Source organism: Ochotona curzoniae, unplaced genomic scaffold, assembly GCF_017591425.1.
Source record: "Ochotona curzoniae isolate NIBS_2020 unplaced genomic scaffold, NIBS_Ocur_1.0 scaffold_4701, whole genome shotgun sequence".
NCBI classification, from domain to species: Eukaryota; Metazoa; Chordata; class Mammalia; order Lagomorpha; family Ochotonidae; genus Ochotona; species Ochotona curzoniae.
In genome coordinates this window covers 2,307,395-2,324,836 of record NW_024467122.1, presented here as the reverse complement: position 1 = coordinate 2,324,836, position 17,442 = coordinate 2,307,395, and the positions used below count along the sequence as shown (strand labels likewise).

Here is a 17,442-nt window from a genome sequence, read left to right as displayed (position 1 = left end):
GCTCGGCTGTTCGACAAACATTGCTGGAGAGCAGTTGAACCCGAAGAGGGGAGGCCGGAAGCACTGTGCAGCTGGCCGGCTCCTGCCGTGTCCACAGTGACCATGAGGCAGCCCAGTGTCAGCCGTTGCTAAAGGAACAATGACGAACAGGGGGCCGTGGATGCGTGCTGTCCAGGGCAGTGACCCGTCACTGCATGCCAGGGGTGTCAGGGCCTGGAGGCCAGGGCAGCGAGATGTAGCCCGTGGGAGTAACAGGACAAGCTCACCCAGGCGGTCGGCGTTTGGGGAGACAGGCGAGGTCCTGCAGAAGTACGCTGGGGGTCTGGGATGCTGCCTGGCCCACAACCCAGCATCCGAGGTTGTGAGAAAGCCTGCCTCTGTGGGCCGCATCCTCCGCCCTGGACTCCAGGCACTGGTGAGGGGTGCCTTCCCTGGTCAGCACTCACCTCTCAGTTGCCCTTACTTACCCACAGGGGTGGCCAGCTCGCTCCTGTACATACTGTCCTTCCCCCCAGCTGGGTTCAGACTAGCCATCGCCTCCTGGAGGCCTCCGGGTCTGTGATTCCAGCAAAGCCCCCACCCCGCTCCTGTGCCCCGGCCCCCAGTGCCCCAGCCTGAGCCTCCTGGGCCCTGACCCCCACTGGCCCCTGTGTCAGAGCCATCCTATGCCACCCTCCGGACTCATGGGGTAGGGCAGGGGTCACCGAGCTCCCCCATGCTTCTGCAATGTCAGATTGTCCCAGCAATTGGGTCCACTCACCAAGACTCTGACAGCCTGCGGGGCGGGCTTCCCTGGCTGGGACACCAGGTGATCAGGTCAAGTGGCCCCTGGTCTTGGGGCTGTCAGCTCCTTGGAGACTCACAGCCCAGCTGACCCAGGAGTACACGCAGCTGGACACGGGCGTGTCCTGGCTGCGGCAGGAGCCCCTCGTACTGAGGCTCGGGGATGGGGGGCTTGGGGGAGAGCTTGCCCCTGTCTGCCAGTTTTTCGTGTGCTTTGTTTGAGTTGAGGACTCTGCGAGGAGAAAGTGGCCGGGTCTTCGCATCTGCAGGAAGAGCAGGGCCAGGAGGGACAGGGCTGTGGGAGGCCAGCTCCTCTCTGCTGGCATTCCTGACCCCCAGGAGCTCCAAAGGGGTTTACCCCAGGCTGCAAGGGCCGCTGGGACCGCTAGAATACTCAGAATTGGCATTCGGGAAGACAGCTAGGCTGTCCTCTGGCCCACGTGCAGAGTCACGCGGCAAGAAGAGCCCGATTCCAGCTCCGCCATGCGTGGAGTCTTGGGCTTCATGTACTGTGTTGGAGCCCCGCTCTGCAGACTTGTTCTGCAGGAGCTGCAGTGTAGACACACAGTGTAGACACAGGGTGTCAACGGCCTGACCTCGGCAACTCCTGAGGTCCAGAGGTGACGCCCAGCGAGTACTCGGGCAGATGCGTGTGGGAGCTGTGGGAGCTGGAGCTAGGGACCGGGCCGTGATTACCGGGGTTTTCTCAGGCCGTCGGAACAGCTGTTGGAGAACTGCTTGCTGCCAGTGTGGACCACACAGGGCACCTCCGGGCCTGGGCTCCCCATAGTGTAGTCAGGAGTCCTCTCCGGTGTGTAGGGGACACTGGCTCACACAAGAGCCCTTCAGAAAGTCCAGAATTAAAGGAGAGGCTGGCTTAGCACAGGCGCTTCTGACATCTGATGACTTTTCCCTAGAGTGTGTGTTCTGTGCACTTATTGAAGGGCTCACAGTGGGCGCCACCCCGGCCTCGGCTGGCCCTGGCCACCAGCTGTTCCCTCCCTTCCCCCAACCTCGCATGCCTTTGGCCAAATCTGACATACAGCAGACACTGGATGTCATCCCGACAGTGGCCCTTTTCGTGACATGGGGCCAACCTGGACGGTGGGCTCGCCACCCACACCCGATGCCAGGCACCTGCCCCTCCCGAGAGCCATGAGGTGTCCCTGCCCCAGAGGGACAGTGAGATGGCCGAGGCCTGGGAGGGGCCAGTTCCGCCTCGGGCCCAGGCTCCCGGTGGGTCTGCCTCTCAGTGGGCCGGCCCTCGTCCCCACAGCCCCCCGGCTGGGTCCTCCCAGCTGAGCCTTATGCTCGCCAATCTGTAAATAGTTCTGGGCTTGATGAGTAACTTGGTGACCTGTTCTCATTGCTGGAAGCCTGTGGTATGTGTGCCTGGCACCGGTTGTGCACTGTCCAAACACTTGGGCCTTCTGCTTGTGAGACAACGCAGAGACGCCCTGAGGTCCGGCTCTGGCCACTGTGCAGCTCCAGGCTTGGCCTGCTTGAGAACCTTCCAAAAGGGAAGAGACCCACACTGGCGGGGACAGCGAAGGGTACTAAGCATTTCCTGGGTGTCACTCAGACGTGAGCATGCCACAGAACATGGTGCTGCTTTCATTTGCTTTGTTTGCAGCCCTGCAGGGCGTGCACCGTGGCTGCACACCGAGCTGGTGTCCAGGAGCAGGCAGCCCCCAAGGAGTCATCAGTGCGGAGCACACGAGGCCAGTGCTGCCACAGGTCACCGTGGGCAACAGCCAGCCCCAGTTCCCTCTGCTCTGGCCCCGATGAGTCCCGTACGCCCTACAAGACCCCCAGCCCACCGTGCACAGCATGGGGGCGCGTGCATGAGACCACACACTCCCAACAGTGGGGTCCCTACCATTGTGTCACCACTTGCTACAAGGGCAAGTGTGTGGAGCAGTGGGGGGGGGGGTGCTGGGACAGTGGCCTCCCACAGCGGTGGCCCACTCAGGTCCCTGCGTGCAGGAGGCCTGCATGGACAGCCCAGCCCCTGCAGCTGCTGGCGTTTGGGGAGTGACCCAGCAGACCCCTCCTTCTCTGTCACTTTCCAGTTGGAACTCATAGTCTGCCCCAAGGGAGTGCTCGGTGCTTGTTCAGTGGCCTAGCAGAAAACCAGGTGAGAAGGGGCCAGTGAGGGAGGGGCGCCAACCTGAAGGAAATAGAGAGTGCCCAGAGAGAGGGGAAGGCCGAGGCCACACAGGCCGCGGGATCAGCTGCGGCGCCCGGGAAAGCAGGCGCCAGCGTCGGAGCTGCGTCCGTGGTGGGGACCGGGAGGAAGCCCCTGGCTTCGCCCTGGCCGCGCACCCATCCGGGGCGGGAGCCAGCAGGTGCAAGATCTCCCGAACACACTACCTATGACTTTCAAAGCCAGGTCCAAGGTGACGACGGGGGTGACTGGGGGTGACGGTGACGGGATGGGTCATGGGGGCAGTGGTCCTTCCACAGAGCGGCGGATCGCTGCGGTGCACGCGCTGCACCTCCTGTCAGGGGGTGTCACCCTCGGCCTCCGAAGGGCCATCTAAAACTTGTTAGGATTCTCTGAGTGACAGCTCTCCCTCCCGATAGCTCACACCCCAAATGCCGCAGCCAGCCAAGCCTCAGCCCGGCCAGAGCCAGGAGCCAGGAACTCCACTGGGGTCTCCCCTGTGGCTGGCGGGGATCCAACTACCCCCTCCAACCTCCCGCACCCTGGGCAACATGGTGGTCTCGGGGCCTCTCAGGAAAAAGCAGCCGTGGAACCAAGCACCAGTGAGCCCTGACGGGGGGCAAACCAGGGCCAAGCAGCCACAGGCTTTCCAAACCACCCCTCGGTGCCATCCTTGGGTCTCCGGGTGACACCGCAGGTCGCTGTGAGGGTCAGAGTTCACCTCAGACACAGGAAGCACAGGTTCTCTGCTGGTGGAAGAATTATAAACAGCAAGGGTCCCCCAAGTCAGCTCACACACAGCCTTGGTGCAACCTCGGCAGAGATTCCCAGAGAAGCTGGAGAGCCAGCTGGGCATGGGCAGGGGGCACATGCCAGAAGGGAGAGTGAACTGCAAGGACATGCACCCCGTCCAGTTCACAGGGTGCATATGTTCAGAAAATGCTAACGCCCTGGGCCCAGTGCAGTAGCCTGGCAGCTAAAGTCCTATCTGAAACGGCTCAGGAGACCAAGCCGGGAGTATCGGGCCCCGCAGGCTGTGCAGAAGGGCCTGTGTTCTCCCTGAAGGGCTGCCGAGTGGCCAGGTGACGTCAGAATGGCCATCTGATTCAGGCCTGCTGGCCGGTGGAGCGAGCGAGGACTGGGGCATCAGATGGCGGTGCCAGCTCCCCAGTGGAGTTGAAAGAAGGGACTGGAGCCGAGGGATGCCCCGCTCGGAGCTGCAATGCAGGAAGGCGCGTGGCTGGCCACCTGTTAGGGGGTGGTGCCGGGAGACGTGGAGCTGGGGAAAGGGTGCAACGCAGGCCAGGCACAGATGAAGTCTCCGGGGCAGAGAGCAGACCTGGGGCTCCCCCGAAGCAGCTGTGGCCTGTGGAGACTGGAGGACAGACCGTGGTCTGTCAGGCCTTGACCCTGAGCCCAAGAGGACAGACTGGTTGGCTCGACTTGGGCGGGAGGTGCATGGGGGCCCAGGCCCTGTGTCGGTGGGAATTTGGAACCTGGAGACACCGCGCACGTGTGAGAAGGAGGTCCGCGCAAGCTTGTTCTGAAACGCGGCTGCCCAGGCTGCGAGGCCCTGGCGCTGTGGCAGGCCTGGTCTGCCACCTGTATGCCTCCCCGCTCTCATCCCCCCGCCCCCACTCCGGCTGCTGCTGAAGGTGACCGTGGGGATCTGCTTTGCGTGGGCCGACGTGCACCCCAGGTGGGTCTGGGGTCTCCCACGCTGTACACATTGGCCCACGAAGGAGAGGAGACAGTGAGACTCAGTTCCCCCATTCGCACAGCAGGATGCCAACAGCCTGGCATCTCGGCTCCCAGTGGGGCATCCCTCAGCTCCTGTGACTCACCTGGAAACACGGCCCCTGGTTGGCAGGGTCTCCCAGGTCCCTTCCTGGCCACCGTCCTGTCTGCAGCTTGCACTGGGGGAGTTCTGTGTTGGGGTCCGTGTCCAGTGCCACCTGCCTTTGGGGAGCCCCCAGGGAAAAGAGTGCCACCCCATGCTGCTGACTGGATGGCAAGGCTGGAGGTGACTCCTTCAGGCACCAGTATAGACAGATGCCTCAAGGTCAGCTCAGCCCACTCCTGCTCTGCAGTCTAGACCGCAAGCAAGGCCCTGCTGTGGGGACACCCAGAACTGTGCCTCACGCAGGTGCCTGGGTCCGCAGCGTCCCTCACGCCGGGGTCTCCCAGCAGGCCCCTGCATGCGCCAGGACACTGGGCCTTGCCGCTGTCTCCAAGGGCGACCTGGAGGCTGCAGTTGCAGCTTCCTATCCCTAACGGAGCCCGAAGGCCCGCTGACCCCTTGGGGCCTGCTTTTGGGTCTAGGGGCTGGGTGGAACCCGTGCCATATCCTCACCCCCTTGCAGCAGTAGGTCCAGTCCAGGCCTCAGAGGGGGGTAGGGCCACCGGCTGCCCACCCCATCCTTAGGGGCCCGGGCCTGCCTTGGCCATGCACGGTGCATTTTCCGCAGAGCCTGGCATAGGTGGGGAGTCAGTACCAGGTGCGGAGATGCCTGTGGGAAGGGAACAGCGCCCTAGGCCGTGGGGGCGCAGCCTGAGGACCCCCGGGGCCTTGGTGATTCCACCTGCCCAGGTCATTGCTCGGGCTAGCTGCTGGCAGCGTACGTAGCCCCCGGGTGGGCGGCGCAGCGCTCTGCCTGTGTGGCCTGGCGAGTGAGGACGGCCAAGGCGCTTAGAAAGAGGCATCTACACTGGCTAAAGCCCCAGAACTTTCCCAGAGAACCAGCCGAGCAGGCTTGGGAGGGAGGGAAGAAGGGGGTGGCTTGGCTGAAAACACTTGCGTCTTGTCCAGGAGATGCTTCTGGGGAAGCCACCAGTCCCTTAAATATCGCCGGGCAGGGGAGCCGCCGGCCTGGCGAGCCTCTGGGAGGAGGCGTTCTCGCCGAGAAAATAAGCGAGCGAGTTACGGGAGGTCACACGCCGAAGGCCCCGCCACCCGTGCCCGCCCCGGGGGGGGGGGACCCCGGGACGCAACGGTGCTCAGGGGGTCGGCATGGGCGGCGCGGGGGGTCGGGGCGGGTGGCCCACACGGACGGCCGCCTCGGAAGCGCATCGCCCGAGGGGGCCGGGCAGGGGTGCCGGCGGCGCGGCCGAGGGGGCGAGCGAGGATGGGGGTGCTCCCCGGCTCCCCAGCGCCGGCGCCGCCGCGCCCCGGGCCGCACTGAAACCCGAGCGCGCGGGGGCGGGCCCGGTGATGGATGCGGGGGAGCGGGGCGGGGGGCGCGCCGGGCGGCGGCCGGGGGCGGGGGCGCGCCGGGCCTCCCGGCTGGCTGCTCCCGCCGGCGGAGCGAGCGGCCTGTGCTCCGCGGCGCGACTGAGCGGGCGCCTTTCTTCACTCTTGCTGCAGGGAGAGGTTCGTGGAAAGAGGCCGAGCTGGATGGATGGGCATGGGGAGAGGGGCAGGACGCTCAGCCCTGGGATCCTGGCCGACCCTCGCCTTCCTGCTCTGCAGCCTCCCCGCAGGTAAGCTGCCGGCGCCCCCACGGCCGCGGGCCTTTGTGTTCCCCGGGCCGGCGGCTGCAGGGGCAGCCGGGGAGCGCCGTCCCGGGCGCCCGGGCGCGGGGCCCCAGCCCGCCGGGCCGCCCTGCCCCGGGCCCGCGCGCGCCCACGCGGGGCAGCCCCCGGCCGGAGGGCACTTGTCTGAGCCTGGCGCGCGTCCCCGGGGGGTCGTGGCTGCAGCCGAAAGGGAGAGCCTTTCGGAGTCGAAGCTGAGAAAGCCCATCTGTTTCCAATGAGTCCCCCACGGTGGTTCGCGGCGCTTTTGGCAGCCCGCTGCTTTCAAATTCCTCCCAGCCCGGACCTCTTGTTTTCGTTGGGGGAAGGGCGCCGTCTCCACAGAGGAGCGTTTGTTCCTGCCTGGCGCTCGGCTTCTTCCCTTTTTTCCCCTTTCGCGGGGAGGGGGGAAGCACGAGCCTTAAATCCCCGGTCTGTTTTCTTTATAAAGTTCCGTAAAACTTTATTTCGTCCTTGCCATATGCTGCGCGCAGCCTGCAAACTCCGATGAAACCCTTTTCTGCCCGTTTTCTCTAGCTCCTAACGCAAATAAACTGTGTCCCGGGGCCTCATGCCCCGCACCCCTTGCGTCCTGTGACCTCCGGCCCCCTGCATTGGGGTGCGGGGTTCAGCAGTTGTCTTTTTGTAAAAGGAAAGGGGAGAAAAAAAAATGTTTGGTTCCCCGCCACCGCCTGGCGTGGAGCTGCAGCCCCCGGCGCGCCGCGGCGCCTTCTGCAAGAAGGGACTTGAATTGGACTCGGGTTGGCTTGCTTTGCTTTGCTCCCCGGCCAGCCGGGTTTCAAGGAGTTGGCACAACCAAGCAGTCCCAGCTCCTGACACGTAGGCAGGGTGCAGCACCCTGCGGGTTGGGGGGCAGTGGAGAGGAGGCCTCAGTTTACCCTGGGGTCCCAGCCCTGCCTGGTGGCGCCTGAGCCCTGGGTACCACGAAAGGGGCACCAGGCAACAGCACCCTGTGGGAGGTGGGTGGAGAGACAGTGTGGGTGTCCCCAAAAGAACCGTCTGTGGGAACCGTCTGAGCCTGTGGGGGCGGTGGATGTGGGCTGCAGGGCCTTCCCCCACCCCATTCCTGCATGGCTGGCGCAGTTCTCTCCTAGGAGTTAGCAATAAAGCCGAGCATGGCATCTTCCCAGGGCAGCTGGCATTGCGGCCGGCCGCAGCTCCACGCCGTTCACCTGGGCCGGGGGCAGGGTGCAGCTCACCTGTTACCTGGGCCTGGTGCAGGGCAAGCTGCACCTCCGGCCTGATAAACCACTTCTTCTGTTTGGTAGCCATGGAGGAGATGGACACCCTTGGGACCACCCCTCCCTGCTGGGTGCCAGGGGTCCTGGGCCGGCAGAGTGGCGTCTTTGTTTCTGTGGGGAGTGGTGTGAGGAACACTGGTGGGTTATGAAATTTTCAGCCCAAATGCCAGCCCTAGGCGGGTGGGGGACAGGTGGCGAGGGCACGGGGACTCTGGCTTGAAAGGTGGTCTCTGGAGTTCAGGACAAGAAGGGACACCGCTGCCCAAGCTGGCGGGTGGCAGCCCGGTGGGGGAGTGTCTCCAGGCTGTTTCCTGGCAGTGTGCATGGTGCGTGACCAGCTGCAAGTCCCTGACTCGGTGGCAGCCCTCAGACCCCTCTGGCAGACCGTGGCCTGAGAGGAGGGCAGGGCTGCCCAGGGGGCTGTGGGCAGGACCAGGGTCAGCCTGGACTCTGGTGGGCAGCCTGAGGCTGGCCGGGAGCTCCCGCCATGCGGGCTGATTCTGCTCCTCCCAGAGCCACCAGGGCATGGGTTTCCGCCCTGCAGCTTAGGGCTTGGGCAAAGGAGTTGGGAATGACCCAGGACAGCAGGTGGGGGTGGCTGGGCTCCAGGGCCAGCGGAGAGGGGAGGGGGCAGAAGCCTGGGGGTGTGGGTGCCCTGGACGTCCTGCCTGTGGTGACATAATTCACATCAATTCAGGAGCACTGGAGAGGGGCTGGGGTGACAGCCATCTGCCCCCCCCCCCCCCGCCGCCCTGTTGCCCCGGGCTAAGGCGCCAGGCCCTCCTAAGGTGGGAGGTGCCGTTCCTCAGGGAGGGCCAGGGCACCCTGCTTTGTCTAGCTCCAGCTCTCACCACAGTTGGTCCTGTCCCTCAGACCTGGGACCTCTGCCTTGGCCTGGGCTCCTGGTGGCCGCCCTCCTGTTGCTCCTCCTGCCTGTTCCCATGTCCCTGTGCCCCCGACCCCCGTGGCCCTGTCTCAGCATCCTGACCCTGCAGCCCTGTCCCACTTGAGGGGATATCCCCCTGCCCTTTGTCCGGGCCTCCCTGCTGGTGGCACTGGCGCCTGGCTGCCACAAACAGCAAGCCCCTCGGTTCCCCAGTGGGTGCCAAAATCACCTTTTTCTGGCTCATTAAATTCCAAAAGGCAGACCTGAGAACACACAGGGGCCCGTGTGGCTAGCCGGGCAGCTGTCACTGTGACGCCCCAGCTGTCCTCTGAGAGGCTCGGCGTTATCTGTGAGTGCCACCTTGAGGGCCAACGCTCAGCAGCGTCCTCTGCTGTCCGAGCGGCCAGCCCAGGTGGGCACTCCCTCAGCACTTCGAGAACTTCCCCGTGGGAACTGCGATGTCCGGCCACGGGGCAAGGTGTCTGCCCTTGGCCCAGGTGCCCCGTTTGGGGGTAGCGCTGTCCCTGAGCGGCTGCGTGCTGCTGGGCTTGGTGCTGTGAATACACTGTGCTCTGTTCGAGGGAAGTGAGAAATCCTGGTTTGTTTTTTTAGGAAGGGTGGAGTCCAGAGAGGCAGGGAGGGATGTGCCATTCTCGGGTTCCCTCCGCGGATGTCTACAGCCGGCCGGACCAGGCTGCAGCCCCATGCGGGTCCACGTGCAGAGAAAGGGGCCCCAGAACTGGGCAGTCCTCCTCTGCTCCCCTAGGAGCGTTGACAGGGAGCTGGGTGGAAAGTGCAGCAGCCGGGACTGAAAGCAGCGGATAGAAAAGAATCCACTGTCCCACCCAGACCACCTCCACCCACACTGCCCTCACTTCACCTGGCAGGGCCAGCCCAGGCCCCCTCCCTGCTGCACACCGCCTGCCAGCAGGCCCCCCGCTGCAGCCCCCGGAGCCCTGGGGGACTGCAGCCAGGGCTGGGATGGCTCCCTGCCTTGCTGCCATTCCCGGCCTGGCTTGGGTGGAATGCCTCTCCTCTCCGTCATTGTGGCGGCAGCAGGCCAGGCCTGGTAGGCACTGTTGCACCTGGCGGGCACCCAGCCTGCTCTGGGGCGTGTTGCTCTCAGTGCGCTGTGCCAAGCCCCTGCATGTGCACGCTGGGATGGTGGGGCGCGTTCCAGGCGGTAGTGACACGGGGTCCCAGCAGCTCCAATCCCCACACCCTGAAGGGAGTGGACTTAGTGAACCCCTGCCTGGGCCCACCTAGCCTCCATGCCCAGGGACTATGCTTCCTGGGCCCAGTGACAATGCTGGGGCATATCTGAGCTAGCTCCCTGCCTCTGGAGGGGGCACACGTGCCAGCAGGCGCTCCTCTGAGCAGCTCTCCCTCCTATCCCGGGTAAGGCTGTGGCCTCTAGTTCGTTGTTTCTGGACCCTGTGCTCTGCGTGGGCCCTGGGTCCCAGCGTCCCCTGGGTAAAGGGGCACAGCCATCAGGGCCCCTGCAGGGCATTTGGCTGGGGGCAGGGGGCTGTTAGGTGGGCTGGGAGGACCAGAAAGGCAGAGGGGACCAGAGTCCCAAGCAGTCTCTTGGCCCAGAAGTCTGGGCAGGCCCTGAGCTGCCAGCAGTCGCTCCCGCTAGCTCTCCCAGCTCTCCTGCCTAAGCCTCACTTAGGCCGGTTCTGAGAGCCACACCGCAGGCAGGGAGGCCTGGCCCTTTAAGAGGAGGTCGGTCCTGCCCTGCCCAGCCCTCCTGTGCTGCGGAGGCCTTGTGCACTGGAGAGTAATTTATTGGTCTATTGGGTTTTTCTTGTCTTTATTCCCGGCTCAGGCTCGGGAGGGCTCCCACATTCCTGAGACGCCCTGCTCGTAGCTGGCCTCTGCAGGTGGGGGTTTAACTGGGCCGCTTTGTTATGCAAACAGGGCATTAATCAGCATGCTATTATCGGGGAGATTGGGCCTGATTAGCAGTTCAAAGGGGGACTCTGAGTGGCTGAGGCTGGCCCGGTGCCCCCTTGTGCCAGCCTGCCTGCTCCTGGCCGGCCCCCACTTCTCTGTCCCTGGTGAGGTGGGGTCGCCAGGCTGGACAGGCCCTGAGGGTGTGGTCTTGCCCTCCGCCGGGCCCACCCCCTCAGCACAGCAAACTGGAGCTCACACCAGAGCAGGTGCGGACAGCTGGGCAGCCAGGCCCACGCAGTGTTCCAGAGGCAAGCTGGGGCGGGCAGAAGGCATCAGAGCCCCCGAAGGGGCGTGCCGGGCGATATGGCCAAGGCGACGCTGGCAGCGCCTCCTGGGGTGGCCAAGCTTGGCAGTGGGGAAGGCCAGGACGGATGGCTGAGGGACGTGACCAGAGGCAGGTGACCGGCAGCTGGCCGGCCTGGGTGGGGGTTGGGAAGGCTGCGCAGACCCGGGCAGGCAACTGTCACCAACATGCCACATGTGTCTATGTGAGCACATATCACACGTGTGCAACGCCCAGCACACATACACAGGGCACACAACACACAGCAAATAAACCACACGCCCACATGTATCATACATGTACACATGGCACACCCGACAGACATCACACGCCAGCTCCCCGCGCTGAAACTCACAGAGGGCACAGTGCCTGCTCACATGGCAGCTGGCACGCCGGACCAAAGGCTTGAGCCCTTCCTCTGGGGATGCCTTGCAGCCCCACGCAGGGCCTTCCGGTCGGTGGGCCCCGTGCAGATAAAGGGGCGGTCTGCAGGGCTGTGTCCATGGCAAGGGCTGGCGCACAGGCTGGCCACAAGGCCCTGTGTCTGTGCCAGCCATCCTGCAGAGTCTCCTGGGAGGCCTGCTCCAGACCCCGTGCTCAGGGTTGTCCTTGGGCCCCTGGTTGGGGAGTCCAGTTTGCTGCTGGGCATGGTGTCCCATGCTTTGTGCTTTCCAGAACAATGCAGCGGGCAAAGCCCACGCCCTGGGGTCCGCAGCAGGTGGCCACACACCACCAGCATTTGCTTCTTACCACCGCAGCGATATGGGGGCAGCTGGTTGACCCCTGTGGAGACCGAAGGCCTGTTTCGGGCAACCCCCAGGGACTGGCCAGCCCTGACACGCACAAGGGCGGGGAGTGGACCCACTGGGTCCTGGTCTCAGAGCGGCCATGGGGTTTGTGGGGGCAGCAGGCAGGGCGACCCCTGGGAAGCCAGGCCAGGTAGATCCCCCACAGGGGTCAAAGGCAGGGCAGAGCTGTCCTATTGGCTCCTGCCCCGGCGGGGGGCAGGGAACATGCCCTGGCAAGGGATGGGAAGGTGGGGAGATGGGGCAGGTGACCAACAACCTGCTTCTGTAAGCTTCCAGAAGCCAACTTGGGAGAGCCCAGGAGGTGGGAGGGGCTGCAGGCTGGAAAGCTGAGCTCAGGAGCCAGTGGCCAGGGTTCCGGGGGTCTCCCATGCTCCCAGTGCAGCTCCTGGCTGCATCCCCTCACCACATGGCATTGAGAAGGCTCCTCCCAGCTCTCCTGGCCCTGGGAGGGTGTGGAAGATGGGGGAGGCACGCCTTCCTGCAACATCCTGTGTCCTGAAGGCACACCTCCACATTGTTCAGAAACCCCCACATTGTGAGTTTGGGGTAGTCCCAGCACACTGGTGGGGGACAGGTCACTGTGGGGCTGGCTGGAGGGGGGCCATTATCTGCTTCCCCCTTAGGGAAAGGGCCACAAACCAGCATCAGGAGGGGCACAGCTTGTGGGTGGCAGGGGATTGTTGCTGGCCACACCCCGGGCACCCTGCAGGTAGGGGTTCCTGGGGGGAGGCGGAGGCTGTGCCATGGTGCAGCCTGGCCACGCATGGTCCAGGTCAGGGAGCCTGTCAGGGCCGCTGGTCAGCACTAGGCATGCATCCTGTCCCCCAGTAACCTCCACAACTCTAGGACCTGTGTGGGCCCCTGCCAGGAAGAGGGGTCCCTCCCTCTCCTGCCCCTCCCCTCCCCCTGGGGTTCCCTGGGGGGACCCCCACAGTGGGAGCTGGAGGCGCTCACCAGTGCTTCCACTTTCACCAGTGTCCCAAACAATGGCCTTGGTAGCAGAGCCCACCTGTTACCTAACCAGGTCCTCAAAGTGTTCAAGTTCCTTGATGTTTTTAAGGACTTCTCTCACCTGAAAAGCAGAGAGGGGCCTGGCACGATGGCCTAGCGGCTAAAGTCCTCGCCTGGAATGCGTCTGGATCCCATACGGGTGCCAGTTCTAATCCCGGCAGCTCTATTTCCCATCCAGCTCCCTGCTTGTGGCCTGGGAAAGCAGTTGAGGACGGCCCAAAGCCTTGGGACCCTGCACCCACGTGAGAGACCCAGAGGAGTTTCCTGGCTCCTGGCTGCTGGCTTCAGATCGGCACAGCACCGGCCCTTGTGGTCACTTGGGGAGTGAATCATCAGACGGAAGATCTTCCTCTCTGTCTCTCCTTCTCTCTGTATATCTGACTTTGCAATAAAAATAAATCTTTAAAAAAAGGGAGCGAGAGAGATTGGTGTTTCCACCTGCTGGTTCACTCCGCAAATGGCTGAGATAAACCTGACCCAGGAGCCAGGACCTCCGTCTGCATCTCCCACATGTGTGGCAGAGGCAGAACAGGGCCCCGTGTTGTAGCACGTGGCAGCCTAACTTGCTCTGCCCCAGCATTTGCATCCTATATGGGTGATGGTTCAAGTCCTGCTCCCTCCTGATGCCCCCTGGGAAAGCAGCAGAGGACGGCACACATGTTTGGGCCCTGCACCCATGGGGGAGACCCGGATGGAACCCCTGACTCCCAGCTGCAGCTTGGCCCAACCCCAGCTGTGCTGGCCATTGGAAGCTGAACCAGTGGATGGAATTTCTTTCTTTTATCTCTCCCTCTCTTCCACTCTAATTCTGCCTTTCAAATAAATGAACTGAATCTTAAGACGGAGACAGTGCAGCCTTGCAGCCAGGCCTTCAGCGTGGTCTACTGCAGGGTGCCAGTGTCATGGGCAGCAGCTTAGCTTGCCCACTGCGCCATAAGCCCAGCCCCAGGTCTCGTCTAAACGAGGCTGTGTGCATGGACGCTGGCCCTTCTCCAGTGCTTCCCGCTAGCACTCACTGTCTCGGATGACAAACACCTCGGCCTGGCTTCCGGCTGAAGCCGACAGGTCAGGAGCACGTCCAGGTCCTGCCGCTCGGTGACAGCTGTCCAGTGGCCGGTCATGGCCTGCCCTCCTGAGGGAGGCTGCGTCCTCTGGGCGGGGAAGCCAGCACCTGCTGAGCTCTGTCCTGGCCCCAACACTTACATCCCGTGGGCAGCTGGGCACTGCCCGCAGGCTGTGCAGAGCACTGCCGCCTGCGGGAACCTGAGTGTGTGTGTGTGTGTGTGTGTGTGTGTGTGTGTGTGTGCGCGCGCGCGCCGCATGTCAGGGGGTGCGGGGGAGCAGCCGGCCTCGTCTGACAGCGTGCCCCTTCCTCTCCACAGTTGCCTCCCCGTGCAAGATCCTCAGGTGCAACTCTGAGTTCTGGAGCGCCACGTCTGGCAGCCACGCCCTGGCCACGGAGGAGGCCCCCGAGTTCTGTGCCGCCCTGCGCACCTACGCCCTGTGCACACGGCGCACAGCCCGCACCTGCCGGGGCGACCTGGCCTACCACTCGGCCGTCCATGGCATAGAGGACCTGATGAGCCAGCACAACTGCTCCAAGGATGGCCCCACCTCCCAGCCACGCCTGCGCACGCTGCCGCCCGTGGCGGCGAGCGACAGCCAGGAGCGCTCGGACAGCCCCGAGACCTGCCACTACGAGAAGAGCTTCCACAAGCACTCGGCCGCCCCCAACTACACGCACTGCGGCCTCTTTGGGGACCCGCACCTCAGGACGTTCACAGACCGCTTCCAGACATGCAAGGTGCAGGGCGCCTGGCCACTCATCGACAACAGTTACCTGAACGTGCAGGTCACCAACACCCCTGTGCTGCCCGGCTCTGTGGCCACCGCCACCAGCAAGGTAAGGACGGGTGTGGGGCAGGGGTCCGGCCGGTGAGCTGGACTGCCGGGCGAGCCTTTGGGAGTGGGGACAGGCCAGCCTGAGGCGGCGTGGCCAGGAGAGGCAGCCTCTGTGCTTGCTCCACACGCGTGTGTGTGCACAGCCCCGGGCTGTGGCGTGCAGGGCGCTTCTCACACGGGTTGTAACCCCGAGAGCCCAGAAGTCCTCTGCCCGCCTGCTGGGCTCGGAGAGCAGAGGGAGCCTGGCGAGCTGAGCAGAGGCGCTGAGGGGCATGGGGCCTGCGTCCGGTTGGGGTCAGAGCCTGGCCCTGGAGTTCGCCGAGCCGTGTCCCTGCTCAGCATCTGACCCAAGGCGCCACTGGCCTGCCCCCGGGAGCCCCGGCCATAGGCGGCGGGCGTGGACACAGCCCTGGGCCAGGTCAGGGGTCTCTCCTGCCACCCAGCTGGGCTCTCCCCACACTGCAGCACCCCCACCCTGACCCATGACCTCGGATTCAGGCCCAGCCACAGGGGTCCTGGCCACGGGAGCCGGGGGCCCTTCTCGTGGCCCGCCCAGCCGTGCAGCGGCTCCCAGGCGGGCCGACTGTTTGCCCTGGAGGAACTGTTGGAAAGCCACATGCTCGGCTGTACCAGGTGGCTCACAAGAGTGTTTCTGTCCCTGCTGCCTGCCACACCCGGTCCCGGCCACTTCCTGACTGTCCCCAAGGGCATTTTTCAGGGCCCTCCCATGGCCCTGGTCCGCTCCAGGCCGAGTGCCCAGTGGGCAGTGGATCCGTCCGCCCCACCCAGAGCCTGAGGCCACTGTGACGGCCAGTGACGGATGTCCCCGGGAAGGGCTCCTACGCAGCTGTCCCTGCCGGTCCTGGGAGGGGTAGCAAATGGAGTCTGGGCTCGGTGTCACCGCCTAGACAGAGAGGTGGGGAACACGTTTGGGTAACAGCACTGCCTGCAAACCCAGGGACTCACCTTCCCTGCTGGACTGTCGGCCGGGGGGGGACAGCCCACCTGTCCTGTGTGGACAGGCCCTGCTGCGCTGTGTGGGCCATGGCCACGCACACAACAAAGCTCGGTGGTGGTGTCCAGCCCCCGGGCCACTTGCTGGGCCTTGAGGCGCTCCCAGGCTGGTTGACAAAAAGATGCAGAGCTGACGGGCACAGCAGGGTGGCAGGCGGCACCCCAGGAGACTCTGCTCACTGGAAACCGTCAGCCCCACCCCAGGTATCCCAGAGCCTGTCGGCCCCTCCTGGCCCTCTGGGGCCTGACCCTGTCCCCGTGGCGGTGCTCCCCTCCCCCACCCACACACCGTGCCTGCCCGGGCTGCTCTGTTCTCCTCCGCACCCTGGTTGATCCCTGGCAGCCTCGGTGCCCACCAGGAGGCAGACAGCGACACTGGCGAGAGCGGGCAGTGCCCCTAACCCGCGGGGCGTGGCCTAGCACAGGGTGGACAGAGGAGGCTTGGCGGAAGCACATGAAGCCACCATTTGTGTGACGGAGCAGCACAGCAGGGCACCCTGGCAAGGCCCAGGGTGTGGGGCCTCTCGGGTCAACAGGATGCATGCCACCCCTGATGCCCATGGTAAGCAGGATGCCAGGGAAGGAGAAGGTGCCCTCTGGGTGGTGCTGCACAGACTCAGCCTCCACCACCTCGGCCTCTAGTCCCTGCCAGATCCCACACAGACGGGCGTCACGGTCAGGGTGCTGAGGGCCCAGCTCTAGGTCCTTCCACGGTGACAGTGGATTTTGTGGGGAGGAAGAGAGGATGACAGCCGGAGCCCCTCCCTCCTCCTTCCTGCAGGGGACTGGGGGGACCCCGATGCCCCCGATGCCCTCGTGCCATACAGGGCTGAGCTGCTTTGCTGCTCTGGGGAGTTACCGAGAGCACACACTGTCCTCCTGGGGTGGGGCGCGGGGCCTCCCTTCCCGCCACGTCTGACCCCCTGCCTCGGCTCCCCCCGCAGCTCACCATCATCTTCAAGAGCTTCCAGGAGTGCGTGGACCAGAAGGTGTACCAGGCCGAGATGGACGAGCTGCCGGCTGCCTTCGCCGACGGCTCCCGGAACGGCGGTGACAGGCACGGCGCCAACAGCCTCAAGATCACCGAGAAGGTGTCGGGCCAGCACGTGGAGATCCAGGCCAGGTATATCGGCACCACCATCGTGGTGCGCCAGGTGGGCCGCTATCTCACCTTCGCAGCCCGCATGCCCGAGGAGGTGGTACACGCCGTGGAAGACCGAGACGCCCAAGGCCTCTACCTCTGCCTGCGTGGCTGCCCCCTCAGCCAGCAGATCGACTTCCAGGCCGCCGGCCCCGCGGCCCCCGCGGCCTTCCCGTACGAGACGGCGGCCGCCAAGTGCAAGGAGAAGCTGCCCGTGGAGGACCTGTACTACCAGGCCTGCGTGTTCGACCTGCTGACCACGGGCGACGTGAACTTCACGCTGGCCGCCTACTACGCCCTGGAGGACGTTAAGTCACTGCACTCCGACAAGGACAGGCTGCACCTGTTCGGAAGGACTCGGGAGCTGCCCGGCGGGGCCGCCCCACGGCTGCCCCGGGGGCCCTGGCTGCCCCTGGCCGCCCTGGCCCTGCTGCTCCCATTGCTGCCTGCCTGTTAGGCAGCTGACCCAGAGACGCCCGGGACCAGCCGCTGGGGCAGGGCAGAGTGGGGTGGCCCTCCGGCGTGGTGCCGGGACAAGGATGTGCTGATGGCAGAGCCGCGAGCCAGGCGGAGCAGCCCGTCCGAGCCTCTGGCACCAGCGGCAGCTCCTCCCAGCCCTGGCATTGCACTGAGACAGGCCTGGCACGCACACACGCACACACATACACCCAGCCTGGGGCACCTTGCACTGTGGGACACCGCCTGGGGCCGCCCTGTC

The 17,442-nt window shown here is 64.8% G+C and overlaps 1 protein-coding gene across 1 annotated transcript; it reads left to right on the top strand.

Moving 5' to 3' along the window:
* Positions 1–6,333: 6,333 nt before the first annotated feature.
* On the top strand, positions 6,334–17,181 carry RGMA (repulsive guidance molecule BMP co-receptor a). Its single transcript, XM_040969801.1, has 3 exons — positions 6,334–6,430; positions 14,050–14,570; positions 16,528–17,181. The coding sequence occupies exons 1-3, from the start codon at positions 6,349–6,351 to the stop codon at positions 17,179–17,181; spliced, it is 1,257 nt and encodes a 418-aa protein (XP_040825735.1). The 5' UTR covers positions 6,334–6,348.
* The last annotated feature ends 261 nt before the right edge of the window (positions 17,182–17,442 follow it).